We start from the raw sequence: 20,091 nt of genomic DNA on the forward strand, positions 1-20,091 counted from the left end.
AGTGAGGCAACATTCATTTCTTTGTTATCATCTCTAATCCCGCTGAGGGGTTTGGATAGATTGGGCTTCAGTGGAGTCTGAAATGTCTCTTGATGGAATTCACAAGGCTCCAGGCTCTTGAGAAATCTGATAGTTGTTTTTCTAATCCTCCTATGAGCTTTTTGAGATTCAAACATAACAATGCAATATAGAAGAATTTTTTAAAGTGAAGCATGCAATTTGCTCATGAAAATCTGGATAGGATATTAACATTTGGCAGAAGTCAGCTATTACCGTCTTGGACAGTGTTGTAGATCATAGCAGCTGCATATTTATTGGACAAATGCAAAGAAACTAGCTGGTGTTCATCTTGCATTGCGGGTGATCACAAAGTGTTTGCTGAATGAACAAATTAACTATAGGAACTATAGTATCGAGGTACTGTACCAGTATAGACCCTCTGAGCAGGAAAATTCTCTACGTAAACCCATTGTGGACTTATCCTCGTAGCCTTATTTCGTGCCGTCACAGACCATTATGGCTGATGCCACCAGATCTCTTCCTGCTCTCTCCAAATTCTGTGCATTGTTCCAGATCTTCTTCCATTGCTTCCCTCATTGCACACCTCCATCGATTGAAGACTCACATATCAACTTCTTCAAGAGCGAAAGTAATCAAATCCTCAAATTATATTTTTCTTGGATCTGTCCTTTGGCATCTAGGTGGCATAGTGAATACTGATCCTGGAGTCAGGAAGACCTGAATTCAAATCCAGCCTCAGACTTTTACTAGCCATGTGACCCTGGGCAAGTCACTTAAGCGTGTTTGCCTCAGTTTTCTCATCTGTAAAATAGAGATAATATTAGCACCTACCTTGCAGAGTTGTGAGGATCAAAGGAGGAAATATTTGCAAAGCACCTAGCACAGTGCCTGACACATAGTAGGTGTTTAATAAATATTTGTTCCCTTCCCCCTTCCCTTAGCACATTCTATTTTATATCTTACTTATTTGTATACATATAATTATTAGATGAGAAGCTCCCTGAGGGTAAGAATGTTCTGTTATTAGTTGGTATTGCTTGCTTTGTCTGGGAAGGATTTCTTATATATGTTTTTATAGAATCTAATAAGGATGATATTTTACTCAAAGAGTACTCAATGAAACATTAGTTGATTTTTGGTCCTAAATCGTAAGCAACCACACTTAACAGCTATTGACAAATCAGGCCTTCATTGGCTCAATGAACCTAGTGATATAGGGATTTGATCAATTGGTGAAAATTGCAGCCAGTCATGCCTTCTTGTCCTGTGCCATTCTCATACATGTTCTCCAGTAGATCCTTCTAGAAAATCTGCCCGTTGGGCTAGAAACCATCCTCTGGTTGTTTTTTTTTGGGGGGGGCGCGGAGAGTACCAGATCAGTCCTCTTGATTTTACTTCATGACTGGTCCACTTCCTTTCTTCATCATACATTTCTAGGAAAATATCCCTTGTGCTACTTCTTGTGTGTCATTGTTTGAAATTTGCTGCAACTTGCCTATGTCTACCATGTGTCAAATCTCCTTTGCCCTTTGAGTCATGTATAACTATGACTCGGAGAATGTGGTTTTCCAGTAACCATATGCCACTAGAAGAACATTTGTATTCAAAAGATGAGATTTTGTGTCAAAAAACAGCTCGTGCTCATTGAAAGCACTGCACAGGTCCCAAGACTTCGAAGTCATGTGGCCAACAAGATGGGGGCTAGATATTTTTTCTGATTCTTACAGCCTCTCAAACCTCCCAAGACAGCAATTATGCACCAAAGATAAAGCAACTTCAGCTATCCCTGTGGTTTAGGACAGTGGTATCAAACTCAAATAGAAATGGGGCCACTAAATTATACATAAGGACCCCTGTGGATTATATATTGACTTAGAAAACCACATATTAAAATGTTCTGTATTCTATTGTAATTTTGCTAATTTTGTTAAATATTTCCCAATTACATTTTGATCTAGAGTGTTGTGGCTTCATGTTTAATACCTTTGGTCTAGGATACCAGGAATCCAGAAGAAGGTAAAACAAAACAAAACACCCATGAACCATCACCTCCCTTGAGTGCACTTAGCATCCCCTTACTCACTGCCCCCTTCCTCACCACCCTTCACAGTGCCTTGCCTGACTTAAGGGCTTGCACCAAGACCCAACCCTACACTCTTGGGCTCCCTCCCTCATTTAAGAGCCTTGGGGATCTGAGCTGAAGGCTGCAGAAATTAAGACCTTGTTGGCCAGGGCTGCAACAGTGTTCTGTGCTGCAAAAGATCTCTGCAGGGGAGTAGAAAAACAGAAGGAATAGGGCAGGACATATGCTTGAGCTTGAAATAGAGCTCAACCCCCCCACTACACCTCCCCCCATCCCCTCCCAGAGCTTTGGAGTCCCAAATTCCAAACTATAGAAATCAGATCCAGCATGGCAGTGCTCTCTACTGCTGGGCCAGAGAAGTAAGAGACAGAGGGAACTGGACCAGATGCTGAGTGTCGAGGGCTGGACAGCACTCCACAAAGCCTAAGGGAAGGAGCACAGCATCCAGTGGGGTCCAGTCCTATTCCTCCAAAAGTCACTTGGGGCAGAGATCTGCACCCATGAACCCTGAATTGGCCAGTATGGGAGGAGGCTGAGATGCTTTGAGATCCAGCCCCCTGGGAACCCATCATCAGAAAGGAGTAAATGAACAGTAGGGGAAATTAGAAAAAAGATAAGAAAAAAGAAGGAAATTACCAAAGGTCTCAGGAGGCTAAAGAAACCCTTAAAGCTTTTGAGCATAAGCAGATAAATCAACAGGGAAAACAGCAGCAGCAGAAGGAAATATGTATAGATCTACTAAAGGAGTGCAAGACTATATGAATAATTGCTGCAAAACACTCAGTGAGACAGAGGACCATGTGTAATTTGAGGAGAAAATGGAACCACAACTCATTGTTCTGAGTAGATCAAAAGAGAAATGAGAATTATGACAGGAGCATTTATGGTCTACACATTAGAAATAATTGGTAGAATAGAAAAATGTGAATCTGCAGTGGCAAGTCTCCCTAAAGAAACAAACAAAAGAGAGGTAAGCGAATTGGAAATGCACATAGACAGAAGTGAAGGACAATCTAGAAGAAGAAAAGCAAAAAGCAATAACTGTAAAAGAAAACATACTCTCATGTCAAGCAAAACATATTGATCTTGAAGACAGGACAGCTAGAGACAACTCAAGGATTATAGGTCTCCTAGAAAAACACAAGTCAAAAAACCTGAAAACCATAATGCAAGAAATAACACAAGAAAAAATGTCCAGAACATCTGAATACAGAAAAGGAAAAGCAATTGAAAGAATGCATACCAGCAATACCACTACTAGATCTGTATCCCCAAGAGATCATAAAAAGGGAAAAGGACCCACATGTACAAAAATATTTATGGCAGCTCTTTTTGTGGTGGCAAAGAATTGGAGATCGAGGGGATGCCCATCATTTGAAGAATGCCTGAACAAGTTGTGATATGTGATTGTAACAGAATATTGTTGTGCTATAAGAAATGATGAGCAGGTGGATTTCAGAAAAAACCTGGAAAGACTTACATGAACTGATGCTGAGTGAAGTGAGCAGAACCAGGAGAACATTGTACACAGTAACAGCAGCATTGTGCAATGATTAACTATGATAGACTTAGCTCTTCTCAGCAATACAATGATCCAAGACAATTCCAAAAGACTCAGGATAGAAAATGCTATCCACATCCAGAGAAGGAACTATGGAGTCTGAATGCATATTGAAGCATACTATTTCGCACCCCCCCTTTTTTCTTTCTCATGGTTTTTCCCTCTTATTCTGATTCTTCTTTCACAACATGACTAATGTGGAAATATGTTTAATATAACCAGACATGTATAGCCTATATCAGATTGCTTGCTGTCTTGGGGAGGGGGAGAGAAAAAAGGGAGGGAGGGAGAAAAATTCAGAGCTCAAAATCTTACAAAAATGTATGTTGAAAACTATCTTTACAGGTAATTGAGGAAAAAATACTATAAAGTACAAAAAAAAGAAAGAATGCATAGATTGCCTCCAGAAAAAACTCAAGCCTGCAAACTCCGAGACACACAGGGCTAAATTTAACGATTCAATTCACAAACAACAAATTCTGCAAGTGACCAAGAAAAAGACCTTCAAATACAAAAGAAGCAGGGAACCATGCCCCAGGTGTAGTGCTAGAAGTCCCTCTGAGGCCACCTAATCTAGCCTACACTTGAAAAAGAATCCCCACTACAACACGTTCTTCCTGATGTCCTCCACTTTTGAACAGAGCCAACTGTTAGGACTTTTGTCCTTATATCAAGCCTACATTTGTCACTTTGAAATTTCTGCACATTGATCAAGCTTGATTCCTTTTCTAAGTGTCAGCCTTCAGTCAATCAAAGGCAGCTGTCCTGACTCCAAGAGCCTTTTCTTCTCCAGGCTAAAAGTCTCCAATCGGTACTCACAGGGTGGAGATTTGAGCCACTTCACTGTTCTGGTTGCCTTGCTAGATGATCTCTGACTTAGTGATGATCTTCCTAAAATGTGGTACTCAGAACTGAACTCAATCCTTCAGAAGCAGTCCCCACAGGACAGAAGACAGTGGGACTATAATCTCTTTACTCTTAGAAGCTAAGCCTCTCTTAATGCAGCCCAGTATCACACTGGTTTTTTCATTTACCACAGTTACTTTGTGTGTGACATCCAATAAGACCCCCAAATCTTTTTCAAACAAACTGAAGTCCAATCATGCCTCCTCTACCTGGTGAAATCATTTTTTTTAAAACCAAAATGTAAGTTTTTAATTATCCCATTTAAGTTTTATCTTAGATTTAGGCCCGTTTTCTGGTCTGTCAGGATCTTTTTTGGATGCATAATTTTAGATATCCTTTCTAGTTTGGGGTCATCTGCAGATGTGATAAGAACACTATCTATGTCTTCATCCAAGTCGTTGAATAAAAATGTTAAGCAGTGCAGGGCCAGGAACAGATCTTGGAGGCACTACATTAGAGACCACCTTCCAGGTTGACATCAAACCATTAATTACTTTGAGTACAGCTTTTTTTTTTTAAATTTAATATATTTAGTTTTCAGCATTGATTTTCACAAGAGTTTGAATTACAAATTTTCTCCCCATTTCTACCCTCCCCCCCCACTCCAAGATGGCGTATATTCTGGTTGCCCTGTTCCCCAGTCAGCCCTCCCTTCTGTCACCCCACTCCCCTCCCATCCCCTTTTCCCTTTCTTTCTTGTAGGGCAAGATAAATTTCTACGCCCCATTGCCTGTGTATCTTATTTTCTAGTTGCATGCAAAAAAAAATTTTTTTTGAACATCTGTTTGTAAACCTTTGAGTTCCAAATTCTCTCCCCTCTTCCCTTCCCACCCACCCTCCCTAAGAAGTCAAGCAATTCAACATAGGCCACATGCATATCATTATGTATAACCCTTCCACAATACTGATGTTGTGAAAGACTCACTGTATTTTGCTCCTTCCTAACCTATCCCCCTTTATCCAATTTTCTCCCTTGACCCTGTCCCCTTTTGAAAGTATTTGTTTTTGATTACCTCCACCCCCATGTTCCCTCCCTTCTATCATCCCCCCTTTTTTATCTTCTTCTTCCTCCTTTTTTCCTGTGGGGTAAGTTACCCAATTGAGTAAGTATGGTATTCCCTCCTCAGGTCAAATCTGATGAGAGCAAGATTCACTCATTCCCCCTCACCTGACTTCTCTTCCCTTCCAACAGAACTGCTTTTTCTTGCCACTTTTATGCAAGATAATTTACCCCATTCTATCTCTCCCTTTCTCAATATATTCCTCTCTCATCCCTTAATTTGATTTTATTTCTTTTAGATATCTTCCCTTCATCTTCACCTCACCCTGTGCCGCCCCCCCCTCTCTGTGTATATATATATATTTATACACATACGTATATACATACACACTCACATATACATATATACACAAACATATATATATATATATGTATATGAATATTCCCTTCAGCTACCCTAATACTGAGGTCTCATGACTCATACACATCATCTTTCCATGTAGGAATGTAAACAAAACAGTTCAACTTTAGTAAATCCCTTGCAATTTCTTTTTCTTGATTACCTTTTCATGCTTCTCTTGATTCTTGTGTTTGAAAGTCAAATTTTCTATTCAGCTCTGGTCTTTTCACTGACAAAGCTTGAAAGTCCTCTATTGTATTGAAAATCCATATTTTGCCTTGGAGCATGATACTCAGTTTTGCTGGGTAGGTGATTCTTGGTTTTAATCCTAGCTCCATTGACCTCCAGAATATCGTATTCCAAGCCCTTCGATCTCTTAATGTAGAAGCTGCTAGATCTTGGGTTATTCTGATTATGTTTCTGCAATACTCAAATTGTTTCTTTCTGGCTGCTTGCAGTATTTTCTCCTTGATCTGGGAGCTCTGGAATTTGGGGACAATATTCCTAGGAGATTTCTTTTTGGGATCTTTTTGAGGAGGTGATCGGTGGATTCTTTCAATTTCTATTTTGCCCTGTGGCTCTAGAATATCAGGGCAGTTCTCCTTGATAATTTCTTGAAAGATGATATCTGGGCTCTTTTTTTGATCATGGCTTTCAGATAGTCCAATAATTTTTAAATTATCTCTCCTGGATCTATTTTCCAGGTCAGTAGTTTTTCCAATGAGATATTTCACATTGTCTTCCACTTTTTCATTCCTTTGGTTCTGTTTTATAATATCTTGATTTCTCATCAAGTCACTAGCTTCCACTTGCTCCAGTTTCATTTTTAAGGTAGTATTTTCTTCAGTGGTCTTTTGGACCTCCTTTTCCATTTGGTGAATTCTGCATTTCAAGGCATTCTTCTCCTCATTTGCTTTTTGGAGCTCTTCTGCCATTTGAGTTAGTCTATTTTTTAAGGTGTTGTTTTCTTCAGTATATTTTTCAGTATTTTTTGGGTCTCCTTTAGCAAGTCATTGACTTGTTTTTCATGGTTTTCTCGCATCCTTCTCTTTTCTCTTCCCAATTTTTCCTCTACTTCTCTAACTTGCTTTTCCAAATCCTTTTTGAGCTCTTCCATGGCCTGAGACCAGTTCCTGTTTTTCTTGGAGGCTTTTGTTGTAGGCTCTATGACTTTGTTGACTTCTTCTGGCTGTATGTTTTGGTCCTCTTTGTCACCAAAGAAGGATTCCCGAGTCTGAGACTGAATCTGGGTGCGTTTTCGCTGCCTGGCCATATTCCCAGCCAACTAACTTGACCCTTGAGTTTTTCAGTGGGGTATGACTTCTTGTAGACTAAAGAGTTCTATGTTCCATGCTTGGGGGGATGCGCCAGCTCTGCCACACCAGCACTCCTCCTTCCCCAAGAACCCCCAACCCGGACTGGGCTTAGATCTTCAGCAGGCTCTGCACTCCTGCTCTGATCCGCCACTTAATTCCTCCCACCAGGTGGGCCTGGGGCCAGAAGCAACTGCAGCTGTAGTTCTGTAGCTGCCCCACCTCCGCTGCCTCTGGGGCGGTGGCCAAACCACAAACTCCTTCTTAAATTCTGTCCCCAGAAGCTTTTCCCACTAACCTTCTCTGTTGTCTTTGGTGTTTGTGGATTGAGAAGTCTGGTAACTGCTGCAGCTCACTGATTCAGGGCGTTAGGGCACGCTCCGACCGGCTCCTGGTCTGGTTGGTCCGTGCCACTCTCGAGCTGGGCTCTGCTCCACTGCACTCTGCTCTGCTCCCAGCTCCGTGCAGGATAGACCTCACCCACAGACCATCCAGGCTGTCCTGGGCTGGAGCCCTGCTTCCCTCTGCTCTTTTGTGGGTTCTGCAGTTCTAAAATTGGTTCAGAGCCATTTTTTATAGGTTTTTGGAGGGACTCGGCAGGGAGCTCACGCTAGTCCCTGTTTTTCAGCCGCCATCTTCGAGTACAGCTTTTTAGTGAGTTCTTTAATCTGTTCCACATGTGTCCATCTTTTCCATAAGAAGAACATCAAATAGCTTTGTCATGCTTTGATAAAAATCTATAAACTGTGGCATTCTCATGTTCTACCAGTTTAATCTATCCAAAAAGGGAAGTAAGGTTTATGTGGCATGACTTGGTCTTGATCAAGCCAGGCTTATTCTTTATGATCCCCATTTTCTTTTCTAGCTGTTTGCCAGCCATCTCTTTAATAATAAATTCTGAAATTTTGACTGGAATCAAAAGTCAAACTGATTGACCTAGAGTTTGCAGGGGGGGGGGGGGGCGCAGCTAGATGGTATAGTGGATAGAATGCTGGGCCTGGAGTCAGGAAGACCCAATTTCCTGAGTTCAAATCCAGCCTCAGATACTTACTAGCTGTGTTACCCTGGCAAGTCGGTTAACCCTATTTGCCTCAGTTTCCTCATTTGTAAAATGAGCTAGAAAAGGAAATGTCAAACAACTCCAGTATCTTTGCCTAGAAAACCCCGAATGGGGACACTAAGAGTCAGACATGACTGAAAACGACTGAAAAAATTTGTAGATGATATTCTCTGCTTGAGGAGGAGGAAGGCATGATACTTTAAGACATTGTCCCCTTTCAGTCTTGCAATTCTGTTATTCATATCAATATCATTTCAAAGATTTGATAATAATGACTTGGTGATAGTTTACACCTGTTCACTTGAATTCATCAAGGACATCTTGGTGCTCTCTTACCATCTCTACTTAAGCTGAGTATCGACTCCGTATTGGCCATTTTTGTTCAACTTCCTGTCAAAAGTTCATATTTAGCTCTGGGATTAGCAAATTGTCACTCTGTAGTACCCGTTGTTTCTAAAGAGATACTGATGTCCTAACTCAGAGGATTGGCCATCTAACTCTATATCCTAGACAACAGGTACATTCATTGTCCTTGATTTTTTAAATGGATTTGTAGGCTGACCTTTTTTTTTTTTTTAATGATGATGGTTCTCACTGAAGAGATCTGCTATATTCTAGGTCTTATTGCAATTCATGTAAAGTTATTTGAAAATCTGGAGGATTTCACCATCTATAAGAATCTGTCTTCCATTTGGACCCTACCAAAGACCTCCTCCATGACTTTGGCAAATGTCTTTGAGCTTCCCTATTTTTATGACTCCAATCAATTAAGGAATGTTTAAAGATCTTCCCCACCCGTTCATCCCCTTAATAGGCCTTAGGTGGAGCTAGTTAAGGGAAGCTTGATTAGGAGAGGCTTGTTTGTAGGAAGACTTGATTAAGTGTGAATCTCTGGAGCCCTAAGAAGGATAGCCATTAAGGTCAGAATTCAGCCCAAGGAGAAGGGGGGGGAGAGAGAGAGAGAGAGAGAGAGAAAGAGAGAGAGAGAGAGAGGGAGACAGAGAGACAGAGAGAGACAGAGACAGAGACCAAGAGACTGAGAGAGAAAACTACAAGGGTTTTCAGAACTATAAGCTCTCAGAACTGCAGGAGGAGAAGTTGCAGGCAAGCAGACAGCTAGGGTTTGTGAGTGAGTATTTATGGAAAGGCCCCAGCAGGATGGCTTGGCTCCTTGCTGCGATATTATGTTTTAATTTCGTTGCTGTTACATTGAAATGGACTTACTGGTTTGGGGGTACAATTGTTGCTATGTTGAATTGGAGTTACTGGTTTTGGGATTTGATCCTCTGGTGTCTGAATAGATGTTTTACTTCTTCTGCCTTATGTATCGAGAGTCTCTTATATTTTGCGATTCCAAACTGTACAGGCATATTCATGATCACCATTGACATCGTGAATCTTGCCTTACTGATACAAGTACCCACTATGTGCCAGACACTATGCTGGATACTAGGGGTACAAAGAGAGACAACATATAATAAATGTATGCTTATAAGCAGAACATTGTTGAACAAAATTATCTTTTTACTTGTGTTTCCCAAAGAATTCTATACTGTCTTAATATGGGAGTGAGAAGGACCTCTTTGTTGGAGAAGAAGCTGTAAAGCCACATTTTGTGATACTGTGTCAAATGCCTTTATGTAGTCAACAGATAAAACAGGTTATTGTAGTCACTGTACTTTCCCATCAGCTGAGTGATTATAAAGATGTGATCTACTAAAGAAAATGTGAGAGCATGCCTGTTCAGTTTTCACATTGTCATCAATAAAAGCCTCTCTCTGTAAAGATCATCTTCCTAAAGATTGAAAGGTCTCTAAGTTGGTAGTTATTTTTTGTCCTTTTACTTGCCTTTTTTTGGAGGTAGTAATTGTGTTGTCTTTTTTTTAGTTCCATTCAGTTCCATTGGTGTCTTTTCCTCTCTGAAATATTTTATCTGATGATCTCCTGGAGCACATTTTCCTCCTCTTTTTATTTAGCGTAGGCCTAGCTGTTCTTCATAGGGGCAACTTCAGGACCATTTCTTCCTCAGGTAGACATTTGGGGACCAAGGTGGTAGAGTCCCAAAGTGCTGGTTCCACTGTCATTGGTGAGGAAAAAATAACTTGTTGTAAAAATGCTTGTTATTTTCTTCCATTATTTCATTGATTTCATCTGTACTTTTTCCTCCTGAATACTCTTGGTTGGGTCTCATACTGAGCGATGTACACTTTTTTAATTACTCTGCTTTTGCTTTTGTTTGAGATGAAACTGCTTATAATCATCTGCCATCTCCTGTAATGTTTTACAGTTGAATTTGCTTTGTAGAGCAATGTTGTTCTTGGCAAAGAGAAAATCTATGTTGGCTGAGGTAGTTTCTGACTTCTTTGGAACTCTTCCTTACTGTTTTCTTTATATGAAACTTCTATACAGAATGGTAATGAGTGAGATCAGTATCCCTGCCTTTTCCCATTTTCTCACATTTTTTTTTTTTCAGCAACAGTAACTTGTATTAGGTCAGGTTGGAGATGCTGGAAAGGTATAGGGTATCACCTCCACATCTTTATCCTTTCTTCTAATTTGATGTAGATTTCGACCTTATCTCTAATAAATTGATGGTCTGCTTGTCAACCAACATTTGATTGTAGACTTCCATTCATTAGTTATTTCCCATCTGTTAAGATACAGTCCTCTTCTCCCCCCCTCCTCTCTCTTCCCTTCCCCTGCCCTCTCCTTCCCTCTCTTCCCTTTCTCTTTTTCATGCAGTGACACCAACTTCTTTCAGATCACTTATCAAAATTGGAAATATGGTGACAAAAATGATTATGCATTCTTTTACATAGTAAAAGTTTTTAAATAGCAGTTTCCTCCTATTTTCACAGAAATTCGATGTCTTCATTTCGACCTGGGAGAGGAAATAATGACAGCCGGAAGAGTGTGTTTTATACCAATGAAGAGTGGGAACTTATAGACCCCAATCCGAAGGATTTAGAGGAGTCGGTGGTTCATGAACAAGGGAAGAAGCAAACCTCTGAGGGAAACAAAGGTAAACAAAAAGCTCTGATATTTTTTGCACATCTGTTATGTGCAAGGCAGTGTGGGACACTAGGAGGAGCAAAGAAGGATGGAAGATGTGTTCTCTGCCTTGAGCTCTGGGGGTCCCAGTCACTCACCTGCCCAACAAGTGCCAGTGGCTCCATGGTCTCTCTCCTTCACAATGTGCTTCAGCTGCCTTCACCAGCTTCTGAACATTACCCACTTCCTACAAACTCCTGTCTCCTTCAATTCTACCTTGGCAAAGGTTGGCCCTCCTCCTTCCTTCTATCTCTTGGGCTCTTTCTTGAACCATCTCCATCCTGAGACCTGGTCTGCTTGCTCTCGGCTTCTATAGCTGTGTTCATCAAAAACTACTTTGTATATTTTGGGTTCACTTATGTGTGTTTATAGTGTCTCTCCTGTGCTCCTCATAGAGTGTCAGCTGCTTGAGGGTAGGCTCTGTGTTTTTTCCTCTCTGTGTCCCTAGCCCCTAGCAGGCGCTGGCACGTAGCAGGTACTTAAATGCTTGTTGAGTGAGCAAAGATGACACAAGCACGTGAAGAGTTAGAAAACAGAGAAACAGAGCCCAGTTCAGTGTAACAGAAAGTGTCGGTAGCTCCATCACCATTAGAACCATTTGGTCACATGATTGAGAAATAACTTTGTTTTACTCCTTGTGCATTGTTTTTTAAATGGAACCTGCGTTATAGAGAGCTATAGAAACACAAAGGCCCTTTTAGCACCATCTTTTTGGTTCAGAAGCTTCCCTGGGGGGGCAGAGCCAAGATGGTGGCTGGAAAGCAGGGACTAGCATGAGCTCCCCGCCAAGTCCCTCCAAAAACCTATAAAAAATGGCTCTGAACCAACTGTAGAACCCACAAAATAGCAGAGGGAAACAGGGCTCCAGCCCAGGACAGCCTGGATGGTTGCTGGGTGAGGTCTATTGTGCACGGAGCTGGGAGGGGAGCAGAGCAGAGCCCAGCGTGGGCCGCGTGGACCAACCAGACCAGGAGCCGGTCGGAGCGTGCCCTAACACCCTGAATCAGTGAGCTGTGGCTGTTGCCACAAATACCAAAGACAACAGAGAAGGTTAGTGGGAAAGGCTGCTGGGGACAGAGTGAAAGAAGGAATTCATGGTTCGGCCACTGCCTCAGGGGCAGCGGAGGTGGGGCAGCTACAGAACTACAGCTGCAGTTGCTTCTGGCCCCAGGCCCACCTGGTGGGAGGAATTAAGTGGCAGATCAGAGCAGGAGTACAGAGCCTGCTTGAAGATCTAAGTCCAGTCCAGGTTGGGGGTTCTTGAGGAAGGAGGAGTGCTGGTGTGGCAGTGCATCCCCTCAAGCTGGAACATAGTACTCTTTACTCTACAAGCACTACTCTACCCCGCTGAAAAACTCAAGGGTCAAGTAAGTTGGCTGGGAACATGGCCAGGCAGCGAAAACGCACCCAGATTCAGTCTCAGACTCGGGAATCTTTCTTTGGTGACAAAGAAGACCAAAACATACAGCCAGAAGAAGTCAACAAAGTCAAAGAGCCTATAGCAAAAGTCTCCAAGACAAACAGGAACTGGTCTCAGGCCATGGAAGAGCTCAAAAAGGATTTGGAAAAGCAAGTTAGAGAAGTAGAGGAAAAATTGGGAAGAGAAAAGAGAAGGATGCGAGAAAACCATGAAAAACAAGTCAATGACTTGCTAAAGGAGACCCAAAAAATACTGAAAAATATACTGAAGAAAACAACACCTTAAAAAATAGACTAACTCAAATGGCAGAAGAGCTCCAAAAAGCAAATGAGGAGAAGAATGCCTTGAAATGCAGAATTCGCCAAATGGAAAAGGAGGTCCAAAAGACCACTGAAGAAAATACTACCTTAAAAATGAAACTGGAGCAAGTGGAAGCTAGTGACTTGATGAGAAATCAAGATATTATAAAACAGAACCAAAGGAATGAAAAAGTGGAAGACAATGTGAAATATCTCATTGGAAAAACCACTGACCTGGAAAATAGATCCAGGAGAGATAATTTAAAAATTATTGGACTACCTGAAAGCCATGATCAAAAAAAGAGCCCAGATATCATCTTTCAAGAAATTATCAAGGAGAACTGCCCTGATATTCTAGAGCCACAGGGCAAAATAGAAATTGAAAGAATCCACCGATCGCCTCCTCAAAAAGATCCCAAAAAAAAATCTCCTAGGAATATTGTCCCCAAATTCCAGAGCTCCCAGATCAAGGAGAAAATACTGCAAGCAGCCAGAAAGAAACAATTTGAGTATTGCGGAAACATAATTAGAATAACCCAAGATCTAGCAGCTTCTACATTAAGAGATCGAAGGGCTTGGAATACAATATTCTGGAGGTCAATGGAGCTAGGATTAAAACCAAGAATCACCTACCCAGCAAAACTGAGTATCATGCTCCAAGGCAAAATATGGATTTTCAATACAATAGAGGACTTTCAAGCTTTCTCAGTGAAAAGACCAGAGCTGAATAGAAAATTTGACTTTCAAACACAAGAATCAAGAGAAGCATGAAAAGGTAATCAAGAAAAAGAAATTGCAAGGGATTTACTAAAGTTGAACTGTTTTGTTTACATTCCTACACGGAAAGATGATGTGTATGAGTCATGAGACCTCAGTATTAGGGTAGCTGAAGGGAATATGCATTATATATATATATATATATATGTATATATATATGTACACACATATATATATACACACACACACATGTGTGTGTGTATGTTTATGTATATATATGTATATGTGAGGGTGTATGTATGTATATATATATATATAGAGAGAGAGAGAGAGAGAGAGGGCACAGGTTGAGTTGAAGATGAAAGGATGATATCTAAAAGAAAATCAAATTAAGGGATGAGAGAGGAATATATTGAGAGAGGGAGAAAGGGAGAGATAGAATGGGGTAAATTATCTTGCATAAAAGTGGCAAGAAAAAGCAGTTCTGTTGGAAGGGAAGAGAAGTCAGGTGAGGGGGAATGAGTGAATCTTGCTCTCATCAGATTTGACCTGAGGAGGGAATACCATACACACTCAATTGGGTATCTTACCCCACAGGAAAGAAGGAAGAAGAAGATAAAAAAGGGGGGATGATAGAAGGGACGGCAATTGGGGGTGGAGGTAGTCAAAAACAAACACTTTCAAAAAGGGACAGGGTCAAGGAAGAAAATTGGATAAAGGGAGATATATTAGGAAGGAGCAAAATATAGTTAGTCATTCACAACATGAGTATTGTGGAAGGGTTATACATAATGATACGCATGTGGCCTATGTTGAATTGCTTGACTTCTTAGGGAGGGTGGGTGGGAAGGGAAGAGGGGAGAGAATTTGGAACTCAAAGGTTTACTAACAGATGTTCAAAAAAAAATTTGTTTTGCATGCAACTAGAAAATAAGATACACAGGCAATGGGGCATAGAAATTTATCTTGCCCTACAAGAAAGGAAGGGAAAAGGGGATGGGAGGGGAGTGGGGTGACAGAAGGGATGGCTGACTGGGGAACAGGGCAACCAGAATATACGCCATCTTGGAGTGGGGGGGAGGGTAGAAATGGGGAAAAAATTCGTAATTCAAACTCTTGTGAAAATCAATGCTGAAAACTAAATATATTAAATTTAAGAATTCCCCCCCCCCCCCAAAAAAAGAAGCTTCCCTGGGAGCACCTGTATGTGGTGGTATAAAGCACAGTAGGTTCTGGTCCTAGCTCTGCCACTCTCTATTGCTTTGACATTTACCACTCAGCCCCTCCTAGGTCTTCTGTAAAATCAGAATGTCTGAGGCTGCACCACCTGCCTCTGTAAAGGACCATAGAAATGGGAGCCCTCACCCACCCAACAGCTTGCTAACAACGCCTTTTTGTGCTCCAATGTGTATGTAGATACAGCCACATTTACCTTTAGGAACCTGCTGTGTTCTTAAGCGGTTTTGGGAGTGCGTTTGTTGAAGTGGTAAAGATTGAAAACGCCTTTGGGCTTGTCCCAGGACTTTACTGAAGCAGAAAATTCACAGGCTCTGGAACTGGAAGGAGGCCATCGGGGGCTTAACTTAAGGAGCAAACAGGATTTGAACCTGGGTCTTCAGCCTCCGCTAGTGGGCTTTCCATTATACCACACTGAAGAAGCAGAAACATTAACATCTGCTACTCCTCACTAAACCAAGTCCCAGTGCTCCGATGCAGATTGGCATTGATAGTCTCAGACATGGCTAGGGCACCACTCCTGGGCTCTGGAAGTCCGTGCCATCCAAGCACAAGCTTTGGCAGATCCTGCCAAGTGGGTGTGTAGGATGAGGACTGAGAGCTAAGTTCAGAGAGGCTCCTCACCCAGAGATGATCCAGAGTCAAGAGTCTATAAACATTGATGGAGCTCCTACTGTGTACCAGGCTTGGTGCTGAGGATACAAAGAAAGGCACATGACAGTGCCTGCCCTCAAGGAACTCACAGTCTGCTGGGGGCGACAACACAGAAAAAGAACCAGAAAAGCAGAGGTGGGTCACTGGTGCAGGCCATAGTGAAGTCCTACAGCCATGGTGGGGTGCGGGGAGGTGGTTCCTGAGTTGCTTTCATCTTGCGGAATGATGAGTTTCCAGAGATGATAAAGTCCAGGAAAATGGCTGACTGGGAAATGATGAGAACTCCCTGGGCACCGTCCTTGTACAGTGGAGCCTCTGAGAGGAGCTACCCTCCTGGCCACCTCCCACTCACCACAGATAGAGGGAGGTGGCGGGGGGGGGGGGGGGGGGGGGGGGGGACGGACGACCAGGGCCAGGCGGTGCAGAGGAGGGCGGAGTTTCCAAGTTGATTTCATCTTGCAGAATGAACTAGTAGGTGATGAATTGTTTTGGTCACAGCAGTGGGGGAAAACTACCAGCTGAGGCATGGGGATGGGCAGCATGTGGAGTCATTGCCCTCATCAGTGAGGCCAGGGCTCTCTGGAGACTGAGTCTGAGGAAGAACCCCAAATAGAGAGAGGATACACTGCTCTTCCAGGGCCTAGCTTTCCTGCCTGTGTGGAGGTGGCGGCACCATTGGGGTTGTCAGAGGCTGATAGGAAGCCCTCATGCAGGTCTGAAGGGCAGTTCTGAGGCTTCAGAGGTGGCCTTCGAGGTCTGCACTAGACAAATGGTTTTGTTTTTGCATAGGAGTAACTGGCTCAGCATTCCTCTTTGATTTTGGCCGTATTCCCTATAAAGGAAAGCGACCTTTGAGAGAGATGATTGGGTCATACAAGAACCGACATAGCAGTGGTGATGCTCCGGTTGAATGGACTTCAGGCAATGGCAATAAAGCAGCTTCTGAAATGCACCTGAAGCTTCAAAACCAGCAGGAAGAACTAGAACGACTGAAGAAGGAGCTCTCCAGCCAGAAGGTAACGTGTGGTGGGCAGAGGACCAGAAAGGGGCGAGAGCTTTGGTGTTTCATCTAATTTCATCAGACTTTTTAAATCCCAGAGGCTGATTTTCTTTTAAAATTTCCAGGGCTCTTGGCCACTGTTGCAGTCACAAATACTCCCAATAATGTCACAGCTCAAGATACCTGGAATTTGCGTTGAGGTTGAACCTTTCTTAAGGGGAATGTCTTCTACCTCCACCTAGGTCTGAGTTCACAAGCCTAATTATTGTTCTCAATAGGTTTCAGAAATCTTCCTGACTCAAAAAATTGCTAACTTCAGTTTTTGTTGGTCATTGGAGTTAATGGCAATTTAGCTATGTCTGGCTGAGACAAGCCAGATAACAAGGTTAACTTCTGAGCCAATCAGAAAACATTTTATGCAAGTATTTTATAAATCTTACATGTACCTGAATAATTCAAGTGCTAAAAGTACCTCTAATTCTAAGATGAATTTAATGCTCATACACATAAATATTCCCACAGCACTGTTATTCATTTAGTTTTGTATGCATTATGATTTCTTGTTTCCTAATTGCTTTCCTTCAAAAGTAAATACTTTGTTTTTTAAGTCCATCAAGGAGAAATTTGGGTTTTACTGTAATTGCCTTGTAGAGAGTCGCTCCTATCTTTGTTTTTCTTCATTTTAGATTTTAATAACTCAGCATATCTCTGTTATTCCCCTTGGCCCCACCCCCTCTTCCCAGGAGCTTGTACGACTTTTGCAGCAGACGGTCAGGTCATCCCAGTATGATAAGTACTTCACTAGCAGCCATCTTTGTGATGGAGTCCCAAAAGAGAAGTTGGAGCTTCTGCACCAAAAGGATGATCAGATCTTAGGCCTCAGCAGCCAGCTGGAAAAGTTCAATCTGGAAAAAGACAGTCTCCAACAGGAAGTGAAGAACTTGAAGTGCAAAGTTGGCGAGCTCAATGAACAGCTGGGCATGTTAGTGGAGACCATCCAAGCCAAAGATGAGGTGATCATTAAACTCTCCAGACAGCTCAGCGAATGTGAAGGGAACGCGTCTTCCCAAGCACTCGGCACATCCATGTCGTCTTCTGTTCACAAAGACCTCCAGGAGCTCGACAGACTCAAAGTAAGCGAGCAAAAAGATAGTCTTCCTTTCTTATTTATTACAGGAAGAGGAACGAAAAATGCCTATTGTTTGGGAGTGATTGGGAAAAACTGGTTGCTATTGATCTTGATGATGATCTTGAGAAATTGCTGACTCCATGTGATTATAGAGTAATGAGACTGTCGTTAGCAAACTTTCAAGATGTCATTCATGTCCAAGTGAAGGCTCTCCTTTAGAGTAATCACTTCGAGGCCATCAATTAATCAGCAGTCATTTGTTAGGTGACCACTATGTGCCAGACACTGTACTAGGTGAACCTCAGAGAACCTCCGTTCAGAGAAGTCAAGAGGGGCCTTGAGGAGCTCACATTCGGGTCAGGGAAGGCCTAGGGTGGAAAGTAGCATTGACCAGAGTCTTAAAGGAAGCAAGGCATTCTGAGAGGCCAGGGTGAGCTGGGAGTGCATTCTAAGCAAAGGGCAGACAGCTGGTGCAGGGCATGGAGATGAGAGATGAGAAGTGGTGTCCTGGGGAGGAAAAGCCAGAAGGGCAATTTGGCTGGACTGACAAGGTCAGGAAGGGACCTAATGCCTCAGCTATGGCAGCATCGCCATGGCCTTAAGTGTTTTTGTAAACACTGTCAGAAGCTATTTGTAAGGCACACAGGGGAGCCATATTGTTTCATAGTTATGCCACAACATTGACCAAAAAACACTATGCAGTGTGATCCATGACAGTGATGGGGTTTTTATTTCTTACTTGTACTCACTTTGCATAGTGCGTCACTTTGCATAGTTCCTCACCTGGGCAAGTTAAAAAATAGTTGGAGTGGTTTGTTAGCCCCAAGGAGCTAAGCTGCGCTACCTAGGGAAAGAGTGCCCCATAGATGGTATGGAAGGATGGCAGGGCTGTGCATACAGGCTCCTCTCACTGCTCCAAGTTGACCACAAAGTAGCAGAACCAAGAGTGCATTCTGCAGGAGGAGAGGGGGTCATCATCACTTGAGGTATTCACAACCTTCTTTGTTGCTATCTTGTAGGAATACAGAGGCATGTGAAACTGTCCTGTCTCTTAACCTACCGATAGACCTCTTCACCTGCCTCTTGGACATTTCAGATTGTAGAGCCTATGAACCTCTTACACTCAACATGTCCAAACAGAATTACTTTGTCCTCTGTCTTTTCTGTTACTGTCAAGGTACCACTGGCCTATCCTCTCAATTACCCAGGCTTGCAACTGAACTGTCATCCTTGACTCTCTACTTCCTTTCACCATTTTACCTTCATCTCTCAAATTTGCCCACTTCTCTACCTTGATGCTACCCCCCGGTGCAGGCTCTTATCCCCTCACACCTGGACTATTCCTGTGGTTGGCCTTCCTGTCTCCAGTCTCTCCCCATTGCAGTCTGTCCTCTGCTCAGCTCCCCAGTTGATCTTCCTAAAGCGTAGGCCACCATGTCACCCTGCCTCCTGTTCATTAAACTCTACTGGATCTGTATCAGCTCTAAGGTCAAATAAAATCCTCTACGTGGCACTTGATGCCTTTCATAACCTGGTTCCTTCCTACCTTTCCAATATTTTTACACCTGCCTCTCTCGCTCCCATGTACTCTGTGATTCAGCGACACGGGCCTTCTTGCTGTTCCTTGATCAAGACATTCCATTTCCTGACTGCGTGCATTTTTACTGACAGTGCCCCATGCCTGGAACTCTCTCCCTCCCTGTTTCTACCTCCTGGCTTCCCTGGCTTCCTTCACGTTTCAGCTGAAAACCCACCTTCACCAAGAAGGTGCTGTTAATGTGCCTTCCCTCTAGTGTATTCTGTGTAGATCTTATTTTTGCCTAGTTGTTTTCATACTGTCTCCCCGCATTAGACTGTGAGCACGTTGAGAGCAGTGACTATTTTTGTCTTTCTTTGTATCCCTAGCACTTAACACCAAACCTAGTACCTAGTCAGTGCTCAGTAGATGCCTACTGACTGAAAGAGTAGCGATGTCCAAGGCTTCGTTATCCCTAGAGGTGGGAGTTGAGCCTGGGCTTCCTGACTCTAGCACTTTATTCATGAGGCTGTGCTCCCACATCTCCCTCTGTGAGGTATGCAGAGGAGAAGTCATGGAGGATGAATACAGAGCCGAAGTCCAGCCCTGGCAGAGTAGTGTCAGCAGTGCTGAAGGCCAGAGTGAGCTGTGACTGTCATGGAAAGCAAAGGACGATGGAAAGGTGGCAGAGGTGTTCATGTAGCTCTGGGGGAAGAAAGGAGGGG

General features: G+C 42.7%; 1 protein-coding gene across 1 annotated transcript in view; it reads left to right on the forward strand.

Moving 5' to 3' along the window:
* The window catches only part of TBC1D2B (TBC1 domain family member 2B), a 78,171-nt gene that overhangs the window by 26,295 nt on the left and 31,785 nt on the right, over nt 1–20,091 (forward strand). Inside the window, exons 4-6 of the mRNA XM_036735652.1 lie at nt 11,203–11,366; nt 16,511–16,737; nt 17,465–17,854. Coding sequence (XP_036591547.1) covers nt 11,203–11,366; nt 16,511–16,737; nt 17,465–17,854 — 781 coding nt within the window. The remainder of the gene's footprint in view (nt 1–11,202; nt 11,367–16,510; nt 16,738–17,464; nt 17,855–20,091) is intronic.

The sequence above is a fragment of the Trichosurus vulpecula genome, chromosome 8 (assembly GCF_011100635.1).
Source record: "Trichosurus vulpecula isolate mTriVul1 chromosome 8, mTriVul1.pri, whole genome shotgun sequence".
NCBI lineage: Eukaryota > Metazoa > Chordata > Mammalia > Diprotodontia > Phalangeridae > Trichosurus > Trichosurus vulpecula.